The following is a 17,797-nucleotide window of genomic DNA, read 5'->3' as shown; positions in this document are numbered from 1 at the left end:
ACCTGATGTTTCCTACGTGGCTGTAACTGCACCACTAAGCGGACTGCACCTAGAAGTATAGATTAGCAGTTTTGTGGCCATGCGTCCACACTGACCTGCTGCCCAGGGGAAAATAAATATTAATTACTTGTATTTACTACCAAAAATAGTCTTGATCACAATTTATTTATTATGGTGACCAGTTTCGACCACTACTGTGGTCATCTTCAGACCAATGAGTAAGAACCTCCTTCTGCTGGAGAATCACTACTGATTCAGTATGCAGTAGTGATTCTCCAGCAGAAGGAGGTTCTTACTCATTGGTCTGAAGATGACCACAGTAGTCGTCGAAACTGGTCACCATAATAAATAAATTGTGATCAAGACTGTTTTTGATAGGAAATATTTGTAATACATCGATCACTGTTACTCCCATAATGTATTCAATAGTAATTAATTACTTGCTCTTGCCACATGTACTTGGAGCTGGCATCAGCCTATAAACATACTATCCCTAATAGCTATAATTATTAGACTGCAAATGAAGTAAATAGCGATGCATTGTTGTTCAGTACGCCGTCTTCAGTCACTAACAGAAATATCTGAATTTATATCTGTTCTTTCTGTATAGCAGTGAGACTCACCAGCATAGCCAAGATCGCGAACACGCGCCAGTGCGGTGGAATTCGACTCTGGGATAGGCGATCCGAATCCTGGTGGTAGAAAATTTTCGCTGCCAGTATCTGGCCAGCAAGGGGAGGAGCGACGGTGGCGTAAAGTTCTTGATCACCCGTCTTTGTGCCAGTCCTGGGTTGAGTTCCGGATCTCACCGTTGTCCGTTTTGTTTCTTGCAGTGAGAGCATGTGACACTATTGATGTTGATCCGTCTGTCGGATGGGAACGTTTCACTCGGCGGCGCCAGTGGTGCAATCTGAGAGGAGTGGGCCATGTGCCGGCAACGGGTTTCGCCCCCTCCCATCCCTCCACCCATAACAACACAAAACCCAACACTACACTTTACGAGCACTCATCACAGTGATACCTACCATACAGAGCCAAACTTCAAATTTCTGAACAAATCGGAAGAAGGTAAGCCCCTCCAGTTAGTGGTTTAGTCAGTTGTGACCTCTTTGCTGGATAGGTGAGAATTCAATGTTAGCTGCTGGTGGAGTAGGATGACCAACTTTCCCACATTTCCCCGGCTCTCCCGAATTATAGCAATGTTTTTGAATCCTCCCAGCTCCCTTACTGACTGTCTGTTTCTCCCTTATGTTTCGTCAATTATCACTGTAACTAATATTAAACCCGCAAAATATTATCGACAGTTCACATTAAGATTGCCTGACCGACAGATCTCGAAAAGTTTTCATATACTAATCGATACTATTGACGACATTTAGTCATTTTCCTGTTCGTGCTTCCTCGGTAAGAAGACAGTTTGGCCCAAAGGAATGCGAGAATAGCAGAAAGAATGATATATTACAGGCATATAGCAGCTATCTATTAAGCAACCCACGATCAAATTCTTACAAAGGGAACAAAGTTTTTCGCGACGGTACGAATCGTCTGACCTACCGTTTCCGACCGCTGTGCAGAACACCAACGCCATATTAAAAATAGAGAACTGGAGAAATCGGCAATTGCGGAGCACAGCCTCACGAACAAACATAAAATATTGTTCGATGAAACTAAAATTCTGTCCCATGCCTCCACGTACTGGGATTCCGTTATTAAGGAGGTGCTGAAATAAGAATGAGCCAAAAGAACTTTATCCATCTGAGCTGTGCGTGGAAACGAGCGCTTGATCCAGAGAAGCAGCAGAGACGTTCCATCCAAGGTTTACGTTCAAACGGAAGCGGTGGCGCCACCGGCGCACACAGTGACAACGTCTGAGACAGCAGTACGTAATCGCCGACCAATCAGAAGCCGTCCATGGGCTATAAAGAGGCCACCACAGCAGCAGTGAAGACAGTCAGCTCCTGACGATGACGATGGGGGTAATCGAAGAAAAGTTCGAGATTTTATCTAGAACCGACGCGGCAAGAATACCGTGAATGTTTTATACAAATTATTACAAAGAAATAGATTTTTTCTTTCGTGAACATTAATTGACCGATCACAGAAACAGCTGTAGTTAGAAGTGATTAAGTCAGAGCTTATGATGAAATAAATTCTGATTATATGTGCTAAGTGTTTTTTATTTGCACAAGACGATAAAAAAACTGCAGAGGTCTGCAACTTCTCTAAATAAACATTTGTACAGTAAGAATAATACGAGAGTGAGTCAAATGAAAAACTTAAAAAAATTTTTTAATATTATTTATTGTGCAGAAGTGGTAAAAAGCTGTATCACTTTTCAACATAATCCTCCCCACGCTCAATGCAAGTCCTCCAGCGCTTACAAAGTGCATAAATTCCTTTAGAAAAAAATTCTTTTGGTAGTCCGCGCAACCACTCATGCACCGCGTGGCGTACCTCATCATCAGAACGGAACTTCTTTCCTCCCATTGCGTCTTTGAGTGGTCCAAACATATGGAAATCACTTGGGGCAAGGTGTGGCGAGTATGGTGGATGAGGAAGACACTTAAAATGCAGGTCTGTGATTGTTGCAACTGTTGTACGGGCAGTGTGGGGCCTTGCATTGTCATGTTGCAAAAGGACACCTGCTGACAGCAATCCACGTCGCTTTGATCTGATTACAGGCCGCAGATGATTTTTAGGAGATCTGTGTATGATCCACTGGTGACAGTGGTCCCTCTAGGCATGTAGTCTAACGCTCCAAAATAACTCCTTTTTCGTTCCAAAAGAGAGTCAGCATAACCTTCCCTGCGGATGGATCTGTTCGAAACTTCTTTGGTTTTGGTGATGAGGAATGGCTCCATTACTTGCTTGCTCTCTTCGTTTCCGGTTGGCGGAAGTGAACCCAGGTTTCGTCCCTAGTAACGATTCTTACAAGGAAACCATCACCTTCTCGTTCAAAGCGCCGAAGAAGTTCTTCACAAGCGTCAACACTTCGTTCTCTCATTTCAGGAGTCAGCTGCCGTGCCACCCATCTTGCAGACACTTTGTGAAACTGGAGCACATCATGCACAATGTAGTGTGCTGACACATAACTAATCTGCAAACATGCTGTAATGTCATTCATTGTCACTCGGCGGTTTTCCTTCACTATGGCTTCAATTGATGCAATGTTCTGTGGAGTCACAACTCGTTGTGCCTGACTTGGACGAGGAGCATCTTTCACTGAAGTCACACCATTTGCGAACTTCCTACTCCATTCGTAAACTTGCTGCTGCGACAAACATGCATCATCGTACTGGACCTTCATTCGTCGATGAATTTCAATAGGTTTCACAGCTTCACTACGCAAAAACCGAATAACAGAACGCTGTTCTTCCCAGGTGCAAATCGCAAGTGGGGTGGCCATCTTTATACTGATACTGCGACGGTATGTATGCACTATGCTGCCACCTACTGGCCATTCTGCACGCTGTTTGTAGCACGCTTACCAACTTAGAGATTAACAGCCCGAAATTTCGATTTGTTATTACAAATTTAAGGTTTTCATTTGACTCACCCTCGTATGTATGTGCAAATTGTTAAATTTTATTTTGATTATATTTGTGTTACTTATTATACGTCATAAAAAAATAAATCGTTTCTTTTAGGTTACCATAGATTGACCATTTGGTTGGAAAAAGAGACATATTGCTTATTAGCAATAAATATTATGAGGAGCAGTGGTTAGGAAATGCGATTTAGTTGTGCCGCTGAAATTTATTGCTAATAAATCTCCCTTAAAACAATCCTCAGATGTTGATAATCTCCCCCGAAACCATTTTCAAATGATGGCAGCCATGGTGTAGAGGGTTAGCCCAACATATTTTAATTTTTTGGGTAACTGGATAGGAGAGTTGTAAATGGTGAGGTAGAAGTCGTGGAAGCGTAAGCGCCGCGCGGTTCTGCCTACAGTTATTGTCTGGGTTTTGCAGGGGTCGATATTAGGGAGCTAATGGCTGCACAAGCGGATAAACTGACTGAGGCGTATTTGGAGGGATCGTTGGTATTTTTGGACTATAGTGGACAGCGCCACGAATGCGGTGTCATCAGCACACTGAAGAAGGCAGCAGTTTGAGTAGCTTCACTATTTCGCTAACTTTTATGTGCAAAGAACCGTTATGGAAGATCATTCCGGCCAGCAAATCCACATTCCCCGAATCACTATTGGAGTTTTTATTTCATCGACCAAAAACGCCTTCTGGGGTTGTCATCCGATTGGCAAGAAGAGTGTTAGAGAACACCCAAAATGAAAGGCCATTACTATGTTCTAACTCATCCCACGATTCCAAGAGTACCATGTTATAGTAAGACACAAACGTAGAGGAACTTCATGACAGTTACAGCACGGCTGAAATTTAATGTGTTCAAATGTTCAAATTTGTGTGAATTCATAAGGGGCCAAACTGCTGAGGTCGTCGGTCCCTTGAAATTTTATCACTGAACGTTCAACGAACACCTCTATCGGATCAACTTAAGCGTCAACACTCTGTGTTTATGGAGAGGAACAAGATCCAAACCACGTATTTCTATAATGTCCTCGGAAGACTTATCACATAAACGTACTTGCAAGTAATCTTCGGGCTTGCTAACACCCAACGATAGCAACGAATAAAATGCTGTACGAGTCTGTAAAGAGTGCCAACATACCGCTATAGCTCCCTCACAAACCGCAATTAAGTGACTATATTTAGACATGGTACTCATCAGGATATAGAGTGCTTGGCCTATAAATAATGTCACTATGTACCTCCAATACACACATACATGCCTGAGTTCTGCCGTAACTATACCTATGGCTGTAATACCGAAATCTGATTCTTATACTCTGCTCTCATGTTCTATCTAGATGGTACTTATGGAACTTGCTGTATCCGCAGCTTTTGAAACAGTTCTTATAGGACATGTAAAATTATTGCTAAATTAGGTATGTAGTCTTTAATATGGATTGAAGTGGGATTATCCCAACTGTGTACCAACAGCGATATGTCCTTTCTTACTGTCATGGGACTTGCAAGAAGAATGGTGAGGGACATCCAAAATCAAAGGCAGTGACCATACACTAATTCATACCATCATTCTGAGAGTGCCGCGATACCATAAGACACGAACATGGAGGAGCTCTTTAGCGTACTACCTCTGTGTGCCCTGTGTTACATTTTCGTCTTGTTTACTCTTTTCTATAAATTGTGGCTGTAAAATTTGTTTCAGGTCGGAATCTGTCCTTTGTTAAGCCTATGCAACTTTGTACCGGGGTACGACTTAAACTAATGTCTACTCTGAATCAGTGGCAGTCAACCTGGTCCATAAGGCCCTCTAGTGGGCACTCCAGCTTTCTTTGTGAATGGTAGAAAGTAGGACTATTGAAAACATTTTCATTGGGTTTTCGTGAAATTTTAATATAAACTATTTGGTAAGTAACTATTAATATTTTATACTCTGAAGCGTCAAAGAAACTGGTATAGGCATGCGTATCCAAATACAGATATACGTAAACAGGCAGAATACGGTGCTGCGGCCGGCAACGCCTATATGAGACAGTAAGTGTCTGGCGCAGTGGTTAGATCGGTTATTACAATGGCAAGATATCAAGACTTAAGTGAGTATCACCTTTGTTTCGAAACCTGACAAGTTCTTATTGCAAAAATGCAATCCTGCAACTTCGCAACAAAATTTCGCATAATTTTCGATTACTATAACCACTTAACCTCACATATTTGTTTACTCTGTATTACAGCGTTTGGAGGTTAGTTATATTCACATAGGGCGCTTCTAACATTGTTTTCAGGGCACCAACACACCAAGAACATTTAGCTACAGTGGGAGAATAAAAATCGAAAACTGACGATTATGTAAAGTGCATCTTGTGAATATTCTGAACAGCCGTCTGATGATGAACTTGTCAGTTCGAAACCGGTTACGGCGATAATCACTTAAATAAATAGCATTATTAATAGTGGCTGGTTGCTGTCTTCTTCTCTGTAAGAATCAACCTACATTAAATCCAAAGAGCTTCTGGTCGTATGTGAAGTGTACTAGCTGCAAGACACAATCAATGCCTTCTCTGTGCTATAGCAATGGAGATACTGTCGAAAACAGTGCTGCCAAAGAAGAGTTACTAAACACAGCCTTCCGAAATTTCTTCACCAAAGAAGGTGAACTAAATATCCCTGAATTCGAATCAAGAACAGCTGCCAACATGAGTAACGTAGAAATAGATATCCTCGGAGTAGTGGAGCAACTTAAATCACTTAACAAAAACAAGCCTTCCGGTCAATATTGTATACCAGTTAGATTCCTTTCATAGTATGCTGATACAATAGCTCCATATTTAACAATCGTATACAACCGATCGCTCGACGAAAGATCCGTACCCAAGGGCTGGAAAGTTGCATAAGTCACACCAATATTCAAGAAAGATAGGGGAGTAATCCACAAAATTAAGGGTTCATATCATTTACGTCGAACTGCAGCAGAATTTTGGAACATATAGTGTGTTCGAAAATTATAGATTACCTCGAAGAAAACGGTCTATTGACACACAGTCAACACGGATTTCGAAAGCATTGTTCTTGTTAAACATAACTAGTTCTTTACTCGCATGAGTGCTATTGACAAGGGATCTCAAACTGATTCCGTATTTCTGGATTTCCGGAAGGCTTGTAGTGAAATTGCGTGCTTATGGCATATCGTCTCAGTTATGTGACTGATTCGTTACTTCCTGTCAGAGAGGTCACAGTTCGTAGTAATTGATGGAAAGTCGTCTAGTAAAACATAAATGATTTCTACCGTTCCCCAAGGTACTGTTATAGGCTCTTCGCTGTTCCTTATCTACATAAACGATTTGGGAGACAATCTGAGCAGCCGTCTTAGGTTGTTTGCAGATGACGCTGTCGTTTATCGACTAGCAAAGTTATCAGAAGATCAAAACAAATTCCAAAAGATTTAGAAAAGATGTGTGTCTGGTGCGAAAATTGGCAATTGACCCAAAATAATGAAAGTGTGAGGTCATCCACATGAGTGCTAAAAAGAATCCGTTAAACTTCGGTTACAGGATAAATCAGTCAAATCCGAAGGTCGTAAATGCTACTAAATACACAAAAATTACAATTACGATCAACTTAAATTGAAGAAACACGTAGAAAATGCTATGGGGCAGGCTAACCAAAGATTGCGTTTTATTGGCAGGACACTTAGAAAATGTAACAGATCTACTAAAGAGACTTCCTACACTACACTTGACCGTCCTCTTTTAGAATACTGTTACGCGGAGTGGGATGCTTACCAGATATGATGGACGGAGTACATCGAAAAAGTTCAAAGAAGGGCAGTACGTTTTGTATTATCGTGAAATAGGGGAGAGAGTGTCACTGAAATGATACAGGATTCGGGATGGACATCAAACAAAGGCATTTTTCGTTTCGGAGGAATCTTCTCACGGGATTCCAACCACCAACGTTCTCCTCCGAATGCGAAAATATTTAGTTGACGCCAACGTACATGCGAGAAACGATCACCATGATAAAGTAAGGGAAATCAGAGCTCATATGGAAGGATATAGGTGTTCGTTCTTTCCCCGCGCTATACAAGATTGGAATAATAGAGAATTGTGAAGGCAGTTCGATGAACCCTCTGCCAGTCAATTAAATGTGATCTGCAGAGTATCCATGTACATATACGTGATGTTATGGTCGGGTCACGACCGATGGGACACAGCATCTCCGAGATAGTGATGAAGTGGGGATTTTCCCGTACGATAATTTCACGAGTGTATCATGAATTACAGGAAAAACATCAAATCTCTGACATAGATGCTGCCGGAAAAAAAATCTTGCAACAACGGGACCAACGAAGACTGAAGAGAATCGTTCAACGTGACAGAAGTGCAACCCTTCCACAAATTGCTGCAGATTTCAGGGCAAGGCCATCAACGAGTGTCAGCGTGCGAACCATTCAAAGGGTTTTCGGAACCGACTGACCATTCCTGTATCCTTGATGAGTACAAGACACGAAACTTTACACCTCCCCAGGGCCCGTCAACACCAACATTGGACTGTCGATGACTGTAAACATGTTGCATGGTCTGACGAGTCTCTTTTCTAATGCATCGAGCGGATGGACGTGTGCGGGTATGGAGACAATCTCATGAATCCATTGACCTTGCATGTCAGTAGGGGAGTGTTTAAGCTGGTGGAGGCTCTGTAATGGTGTGGGGCATGTGCAGTTGTAGTGATATAGGATCCCTGATACGTCTAGATACGATACTGGCAGGTGAGACGTACGTAAACATACTGTCTGATCACTTGCACCCATTGCTGTCCATTTGCATTCCGACGGACTTGAGAAATTCCAGCAATGCGACGCACCACACGCCCAGAATTGCTACAGAGTGGCTTCAGGAATACTCTTCCGAGTTTAAACACTTCCACTGGCCACCGAACAGCCCAGACGTGAACATTATTGAGCATATGTGGGATGCCTTGCAACGTGTTGCTCAGAAGAGATATCCCCCCCCTCGGCCCCCCCCCCTCCAGCCTCCCCACCCCGTACTCTTACGGATTTACGGGCGGCCCTGCGGGATTCATGGTGTCAGTTCCCTCCAGCACTACTTCAGACATTAGTCGAGTCCATGCCACGTCGTTTTGCGGCACTTATGCCTGCTCACGGGGGGCCTTACAGAGGATATTAGGCAGGTGTACCAGTTTCTTTGGTTTTTCATTGTATAATTTTCAGGAACCCTTCTTTATAAATTATACAATGTGAAGTAAAGCCCTATACTGGGAAGGACAAACAAAAGGGGCCAGGACGAGTGGATAGGCATACATCAAAAAAAGTTTTGCATTACCCCGCTTCCCAGAACTGCTGAAGATAGACGTTGACTGTGGATACTGTATCACAGAAACAGTCCCTTTGACTGTTCGAAGATGTCACTAAACCCGCCCAAAGACGTAAACAACCATGCATGGTTCTAATGGCTCCAAGCACTATGGGAGTAAAAATCTGATGTCATCAGTCCCCTAGATGACCGCTGCCTACGAATTATGGCTCGGAGGAATCCTGACAGCAACGCCACCATCTTAAATAATGCTTTCCCTGCAGCCACAGGACGTGTTACGACTCAAACTGTGCGCAGTAGGCTGCATAATGCGCAACTTCACTCCCGACGTCCATGGCGAGGTTCATCTTTGCAACCACGACATCATGCAGCGCGGTACAGATGGGCCCAGCAACATGCCGAATGGACCGTTCAGGGTTGGCATCACGTTCTCTTCACCGATGAGTGTCGCATATGCCTTCAACCAGACAATCGTCTGAGACGTGTTTGGAGGCAACCCTGTCAGGCTGAACGCTTTAGACACACTGACCAGCGAGAGCAGCACGGTGGAGGTTCGCTGCTGTTTTGGGGAGGCATTATGTGGGGCTGACGTACGCCGCTGGTTGTCGTGGAAGGCACCCTAACGGCTGTACAGTATGTGAATGCCATCCTCCAACTGACAATACGTCATATCGGTCGCATATTGGCGAGTCATTCGTCTTCATGGACGACAGTCCCCGTGGTGCACATCTTGTGAATGACTTCCTCCAGGACAACGACATCGCTCGACTAGAGTGGCCAGCATGTTCTCCAGACATGAACCCTATCGATATGCCTGGAATAGATTTAAAAGGACTATTTATGAACGACGTGACCCACCAACGAATCTGAGGAATCTACGCCGAACCGCCGTTGAGGAGTGGGACAATCTGGACCAACAGTGCCTTGATGAACTTGTGGATAGTACGCCACGACGAATACAGGCATGCATCAATGCAAGAGAACGTGCTACTGGGTATTATAGGTACCGGTGTGTACAGCAATCTGGACCACCACCTCTGTATGGTGGTACAATATGCAATGTGTGGTTTTCATGAGCAATAAAAAGGGTGGACATGATGTTTATGTTGATCTCTACTCCAATTTTCTGTACAGGTTCCGGAACTCACGGAACCGAGGTGAAGCAAAATTGTTTCTTTATGTGTGGGATTGGACGTGTAAGTACCCATATAAAAAACACCCTGTGATCTCAGAACGTAGAGCGGGCTGCGTCATTGTGAGTGGAGCAGTGCAAAGGGGACGATGGTACTCACAGTGGAGCAGCGGGTGTTCGATGTGTAAAGTTACGTGACAACAATGTCGTGCAAACGGTGTGGTAGGTAGTTTGCTGAGAAGTATACTCCTGGAATTTGAAATAAGAACACCGTGAATTCATTGTCCCAGGAAGGGGAAACTTTATTGACACATTCCTGGGGTCACATACATCACATGATCACACTGACAGAACCACAGGCACATAGACACAGGCAACAGAGCATGCACGATGTCGGCACTAGTACAGTGTATATCCACCTTTCGCAGCAATGCAGGCTGCTATTCTCCCATGGAGACGATCGTAGAGATGCTGGATGTAGTCCTGTGGAACGGCTTGCCATGCCATTTCCACCTGGCGCCTCAGTTGGACCAGCGTTCGTGCTGGACGTGCAGACCGCGTGAGACGACGCTTCATCCAGTCCCAAACATGCTCAATGGGGGACAGATCCGGAGATCTTGCTGGCCAGGGTAGTTGACTTACACCTTCTAGAGCACGTTGGGTGGCACGGGATACATTCGGACGTGCATTGTCCTGTTGGAACAGCAAGCTCCCTTGCCGGTCTAGGAATGGTAGAACGATGGGTTCGATGACGGTTTGGATGTACCGTGCACTATTCAGTGTCCCATCGACGATCACCAGTGGCGTACGGCCAGTGTAGGAGATCGCTCCCCACACCATGATGCCGGGTGTTGGCCCTGTGTGCCTCGGTCGTATGCAGTCCTGATTGTGGCGCTCACCTGCACGGCGCCAAACACGCATACGACCATCATTGGCACCAAGGCAGAAGCGACTCTCATCGCTGAAGACGACACGTCTCCATTCGTCCCTCCATTCACGCCTGTCGCGACACCACTGGAGGCGGGCTGCACGATGTTGGGGCGTGAGCGGAAGACGGCCTAACGGTGTGCGGGACCGTAGCCCAGCTTCATGGAGACGGTTGCGAATGGTCCTCGCCGATACCCCAGGAGCAACAGTGTCCCTAATTTGCTGGGAAGTGGCGGTGCGGTCCCCTACGGCACTGCGTAGGATCCTACGGTCTTGGCGTGCATCCGTGCGTCGCTGCGGTCCGGTCCCAGGTCGACGGGCACGTGCACCTTCCGCCGACCACTGGCGACAACATCGATGTACTGTGGAGACCTCACGCCCCACGTGTTGAGCAATTCGGCGGTACGTCCACCCGGCCTCCCGCATGCCCACTAACGCCCTCGATCAAAGTCCGTCAACTGCACATACGGTTCACGTCCACGCTGTCGCGGCATGCTACCAGTGTTAAAGACTGCGATGGAGCTCCGTATGCCACGGCAAACTGGCTGACACTGACGGCGGCGGTGCACAAATGCTGCGCAGCTAGCGCCATTCGACGGCCAACACCGCGGTTCCTGGTGTGTCCGCTGTGCCGTGCGTGTGATCATTGCTTGTACAGCCCTCTCGCAGTGTCCGGAGCAAGTATGGTGGGTCTGACACACCGGTGTCAATGTGTTCTTTTTTCCATTTCCAGGAGTGTATATAGCCTGGAACTCTGTTCTACGGGCCACTTTTATTTGCCCCACCCTGTAAATCAACATCACTGTGGAACCGGTGGGCGGTTAGAAAGTTTTACTGTCACGAAGGGACACTTGTGGCCGATAGGTAAGGAAAGGTTGGCTACTCGTACTCTAAATTGTCAAATGGAATTGTAATGTGATATTCCAGTATTGAGATAGCTGCATGGGCACAAAAAAAGGCGCTTTCGGGAACTCGGCTTCCGAGAAACCAAATTTGTGAGTTCACATAAGCATAGTGGACGTCGTATTTATCTGTCGACACCGGGCAAGCAACTTTCAGGTAAAATGTCTCCCCTGTACGGTGATAAACATAATGGATGTACGAGGGTAGGTTATAGACACATATTTGATGACATGTCGAAGTTTATGGTATGGCCGTGAATCGTGCTCAGATACCTATATGGTAAGGCGACTGCTCGCGATAAGTGGGAAATCCGGGTTCGAGTTCAGGTCTGGCACAAATTTACAAATTCAATTGGTTCAAATGGCTCTGAGCATTATGGGACTTAACATCTGAGGTCACCAATCACCTAGAACTTAGAACTACTTAAACCTAACTAACCTAAGGACATCACACACATTCATGCACGACGCAGGATTCGAACCTGCTATGGTAGCAGTCGCGCGGTTCCAGACTGAAGCGCCTAGAACCGCTCGGCCGCATCGTCCAGCTGTAAATTTACATTGTCGTCATTCTGTTATAGGAGGGTGTACCCAAACAAGCGGAATTACTTTTAAAAGCTATATATTTTCAAATTATATGCAAAACAATCTTACCCCCTTCAAAATACGTTCTCTCCATTACAACTAATAAGTTAGTCCCACCGGTGCTTCCACTGTTCGAAACATTTTTTATAGTTATCTTTAGAAATGGCCTATAGCCCCTCCCTCGTTTTGTTTCTTGACTTCTTCGATGTTGTCAAACTGGCATTCTTTCATGCCCTTTTTCATGCGTGGAAATAAGAAAAATTCGCACGGAGCCAGGTCAGGAGAGTAAGATACGTCGGGCAGCAGAACAATGCCAGTTTTAGCCCAAAATTGTCTAACAGAGAGCGCTGTGTGTGCAGGTGCGTTGTCGTGGTGCAAGAACCAGTCTCCTGGCTGTCACAAATGGGTCTTTTTTGACGATCACTGTTGCGCAATCTTGTTATAACTTCCAAATAAAAGGCATGATTGACGGTCTGACATGGGGGAACAAACTCTGGATGATTCGGGCAGTTGATGGACGTCTAGAACGAGATTTATCATCAGTCGACATGTCGCCATCAGCTGCATGTCGGTCACATAAACTTGCCATCATTAAAAACGAAATGCCCGAACAAAACAGTGCTAGCAAAAACAATCACTGCAGATGACCAGAACAAGCCAGGTCGACAAGACAGGCAGCACTGAACTGAGAATGAGTTGCGCTATACATGCCTAGCGGCAGAAATATGTACTACACTAGCTTGGACTACGTCCCAACAGGTGGTCCGCGGACGCCCAGGGGTACGCGAGATATGCCAGAGGGGTCCGCAAGATGCTATTAGAATAAAAAATATATTAAATATATTTGGTATGAGAACAGATTTTTTTGCCGCTACCTGCATGAGTAGAGCATTAGCGAACGCTAACTTCTGCGTCTAGCGTCTTCCTGGAGCCAACTGACACTAGCAGAGTCTAGCGCAAAACTAGAATTAGATTGAGGCAAATAGTTCTTCTGTATGCCGTTAGACTGCGCGCGCTGCCTCTTTGCAACCGACAACTGACGGTCCCTACACAGAAACTCGCATTTCAGACGACAATCGGCCATTGTTAATTTATTGCCAGTGCTTTCACAGACCGTGTTGTTTGCATATTCAGTATTCTGTATTAAAACAGTAGTGCTTGTAAAGCGTTGTTTTTCGCGGAAGCTACAGTTCGCGTAGTTAAAAATGGACCGTTGGTTAAAAAGTGGTTCGTTAAAACGAGAAAGGCCTACAGATGAAGAGGAAGATAATGCATTTGATGTTCAAGCAAGTAAGTCAGTGACTCTCGAACCGAAGTTGTCAGTGTCCATTGAACCTAAATCGTCGGCGTCCCTTGAACCTAACCCTTCCAAGACCAGTGTTAAGCTTACTGGAAAAATTAGAAAATACAGGATGTTACAAAAAGGTACGGCCAAACTTTCAGGAAACATTCCTCACACACAAAAAAAGGAAAATATGTTATGTGGACATGTGTCCGCAAACGCTTACTTTCCATGTTAGAGCTCATTTTATTACTTCTCTTCAAATCGCATTAATCATGAAATGGAAACACACAGCAACAGAACGTACCAGCGTGACTTCAAACACTTTGTTACAGGAAATGTTCAAAATGTCCTCCGTTAGCGAGGATACATGCATCCACCCTCCGTCGCATGGAATCCCTGATGCGCTGGTGCAGCCCTGGAGAATGGCGTATTGAATCACAGCCGTCCACAATACGAGCACGAAGAGTCTACATTTGGTACCGGGGTTGCGTAGACAAGAGCTTTCAAATGCCCCCATAAATGAAAGTCAACAGGGTTGAGGTCAGGAGAGCGTGGAGGCCATGGAATTGGTCCGCCTCTACCAATCCATCGGTCACCGAATCTGTTGTTGAGAATCGTACGAACACTTCGACTGAAATGTGCAGGAGCTCATCGTGCATGAACCACATGTTGAGTCGTACTTGTAAAGGCACATGTTCTAGCAGTACAGGTAGAGTATCCCGCATGAAATCATGATAACGTGCTCCATTGAGCGTAGGTGGAAGAACATGGGACCCAATCAAGACATCACCAACAATGCCTGTCCAAACGTTCACAGAAAATCTATGTTGATGACGTGATTGCACAATTGCGTGCGGATTCTCGTCAGCCCACACATGTTGATTGTGAAAATTTACAATTTGATCACGTTGGAATGAAGCCTCATCTGTAAAGAGAACATTTGCACAGAAATGAGGATTGACACATTGTTGGATGAACCATTCGCAGAAGTGTACCCGTGGAGGCCAATCAGCTGCTGATAGTGCCCGCACACGTTGTACATGGTACGGAAACAACTGGTTCTCCCGTAGCACTCTCCATACAGTGACGTGGTCAACGTTACCTTGCACAGCAGCAACTTCTCTGACGCTGACATTAGGGTTATCGTCAATTGCACGAAGAATTGCCTCGTCCATTGCAGGTGTCCTCGTCGTTCTAGGTCTTCCCCAGTCGCGAGTCATAGGCTGGAATGTTCCGTGCTCCCTAAGACGCCGATCAATTGCTTCGAACGTCTTCCTGTCGGGACACCTTCGTTCTGCAAATCTGTCTCGATACAAACGTACCGCGCCACGGCTATTGCCCCGTGCTAATCCATACATCAAATGGGCATCTGCCAACTCCGCATTTGTAAACATTGCACTGACTGCAAAACCACGTTCGTGATGAACACTAACCTGTTGATGCTACTTACTGATGTGCTTGATGCTATTACTGTAGAGCAATGAGTCGCATGTCAACACAAGCATCGAAGTCAATATTACCTTCCTTCAATTGGGCCAACTGGCGGTGAATCGAGGAAGTACAGTACATACTGACGAAACTAAAATGAGCTCTAACATGGAAATTGAGCGTTTCTGGACACATGTCCACATAACATCTTTTCTTTATTTGTGTGTGAGGAATGTTTCCTGAAAGTTTGGCCGTACCTTTTTGTAACACCCTGTATAACTCTGATTGCTTGGAAATCGGTTTTGCATTCACTGGGCCTGAGCAACAGCCTAAACCTCAATGTTTTTTCTAAGTACCATAAATAGAAAACATAATAAGACTCCTAATTTGGCTTTTTTTGGTACTTGATACTGTGATATGACAAGGTACGAATCATGCTCGATGAGGGAGTCCCCGAGAAAATTTTGTTGGGAACCCCTGGACTACGGCAATGTTATTCCGGTGTTTTATTTTTTAGGTACGCCCTCGTACAGATGATAGTTGTCCATATTCTCAACTGCGAGACATTTCATACGTTTGTGACTGGTCCCGCTAGCGTGCAGAGAGTTAAGTGTTGGTGCCGGTAGGTGGCGTAGCGTTCTACGGCGCGGGCTTCCTGACGAACGCGGCGTTCCTGCAGCTGGCGACCAGGTGGCCGCAGGTGTCGCGGCGCTGGCGGGAGGCGGACGCCGCCCTCGCCGACTACGGCCGCCCCCGGGGGCTGCACGCGCGCCTGCGTCTCACCGCCGCCTCCCTCATGTGCTTCGCGCTCGGTGAGTCAGCTGCAGCGCGCCGCGGGCAATACCTGCTATCCGCCTAGGCGAGTGGCCAGAGCGGCAGCGCCATCGTGTTCACCATTGAGAAACATAGCTGAGAGGCAGTGTAACCGGCAAAGGGTAGCCAAACGGAAGGCAACTACTCACACGGTCTACCCTGTAGTAGCTTTCGACGAGTTCCCGCCTCTACTCCAAGAACTGACGACACAGAGAAACAGGAGCAGGCGACGTTGGCTCCGCTATAGAAATCCGATCGATCGACGAGAAACACACGTCTTAACACGAGAACTGCACAGGAGAGTGGCCGAGTGGCGACAGCAGGTCTGCGAAGATAAGACGGATGAATTCTTACTTCGAACCAAGAACGAATGGCAGGTAGTCAAGAACAGACGACACCAGCGGCCACCTAAACGAGCCATCAGAGGACCAGATGGCCTCCTCTATGACGAACTCGCCCAGGCGGAGCTGTATGCTACGACTTACCAAGAACAGATGTCTACACCAGCGACCCCCGTGAACGACGTCCGCCTGCAAGAACAGGAAGCCGTCGTTGCAGCAGAGTGGACTGCTCTTCGTGCTGCGCCTGTGCAGAGCCGCCCACAACTCACCACACCAGCAGAGATCCGTAAAATTATCCGGAAGACACGGAATAATGCGCCGGGCAACGACTCCATAAGCAACACCGATTTGAAACAGTTGCCCAGGAAGCCAACTGTGCTCCTTACCCGAATTCTCAACAGCTGCCTTCTGCAGGGATATTTTCCTACGGCATGGAAGACGGCTCGAGTAGTTCCAATACCCAAGCCAGGTAAAGACCCAGCAGAACCCAACAGTTACCGGTCAATTAGCCTCTTGCCGACCCTTGGCAAGGTGCTCGAGAGAGTGCTGTTGCAGAGGCTCCATGACACGCTTACAGCGCATGATGTTATACGACCCGAACAATTCGGTTTCAAGGACAAGTGATCTGCAGAACTTCAACTTCTACGGATCACCGAACGGATACAAGAAGGATACAACAAGCAGCACTTCACGATTAGTGTCTTCCTTGACATCGAAAAAGCTTACGATAAGGTGTGGCGGCCCAACCTTATCGTCAAACTGCATCGCACTACCCCTATTGCGGATTGTTACATTAGACTCATAGACAGCTTTCTGCAGGACAGGAAACTGTATGTCCGAGTCGACGATAAAAACTCCGAAATGAAACTGATCTCCCCAGGAATTCCGCAGGGCTCTGTCATTTCGCCTCTACTTTTCAACTTATATATAAATGACATCCCAACAGTCCCCCTTGTTACGGCGAGTTTTTATGCGGACGATACGGCCTTTTTGACAACTGGACGACACTTGGATCAGCTAATCGCTAGGATGCAACGGCAACTTGCTGTAATGGAATGCTGGGCGCTGCAAAATAAGATAACGATCAACCCGACGAAGACGGCAGCCGTTCTGTTCACACGGAGGAAACCAGTTCTGAACGACAGACTCCAAATAGCTGACCAATATATCCCATGGTCGCCGGGAGTGAAGTATCTCGGTGTCTACCTTGACAAAAAATTACTCTTTACGCAGCATATTGACGACAAGAAGACGGCAGCCCAGAAGATGGCCAGGTCGTTGATTCCGTTCCTGAAGAGTAAGGATCTCAACCCTAAGACTAAACTTCAATTGTATAAGGCAACAGTTGGACCCACAAAGTTGTATGGCTCCACCTCGTGGGGAACTACGTGCGTCTCCAACTACAACAAACTCCAAGCGCTGCAAAACATTTGCTATTGATGGATCACAGGAGCTCCATGGTGGACAAGAAACGTCGACATCCGCACCGCACTCCACGAGACCACCATACAA

At 46.0% G+C, this 17,797-nt stretch overlaps 1 protein-coding gene across 1 annotated transcript in view; it reads left to right on the top strand.

Moving 5' to 3' along the window:
• Positions 1 to 13,623: 13,623 nt before the first annotated feature.
• The window catches only part of LOC124593922 (gustatory receptor for sugar taste 64f-like), a 122,268-nt gene continuing 118,094 nt past the window's right edge, over positions 13,624 to 17,797 (top strand). The window contains 2 exon segments of the mRNA XM_047132271.1: positions 13,624 to 13,708; positions 15,758 to 15,943. Coding sequence (XP_046988227.1) covers positions 13,624 to 13,708; positions 15,758 to 15,943 — 271 coding nt within the window.

Source organism: Schistocerca americana, chromosome 2 (assembly GCF_021461395.2).
Source record: "Schistocerca americana isolate TAMUIC-IGC-003095 chromosome 2, iqSchAmer2.1, whole genome shotgun sequence".
NCBI classification, from domain to species: domain Eukaryota; kingdom Metazoa; phylum Arthropoda; class Insecta; order Orthoptera; family Acrididae; genus Schistocerca; species Schistocerca americana.
The sequence above is the reverse complement of the archived record's forward strand: the minus strand, read 5'-3'. Positions and strand labels throughout refer to the sequence as shown.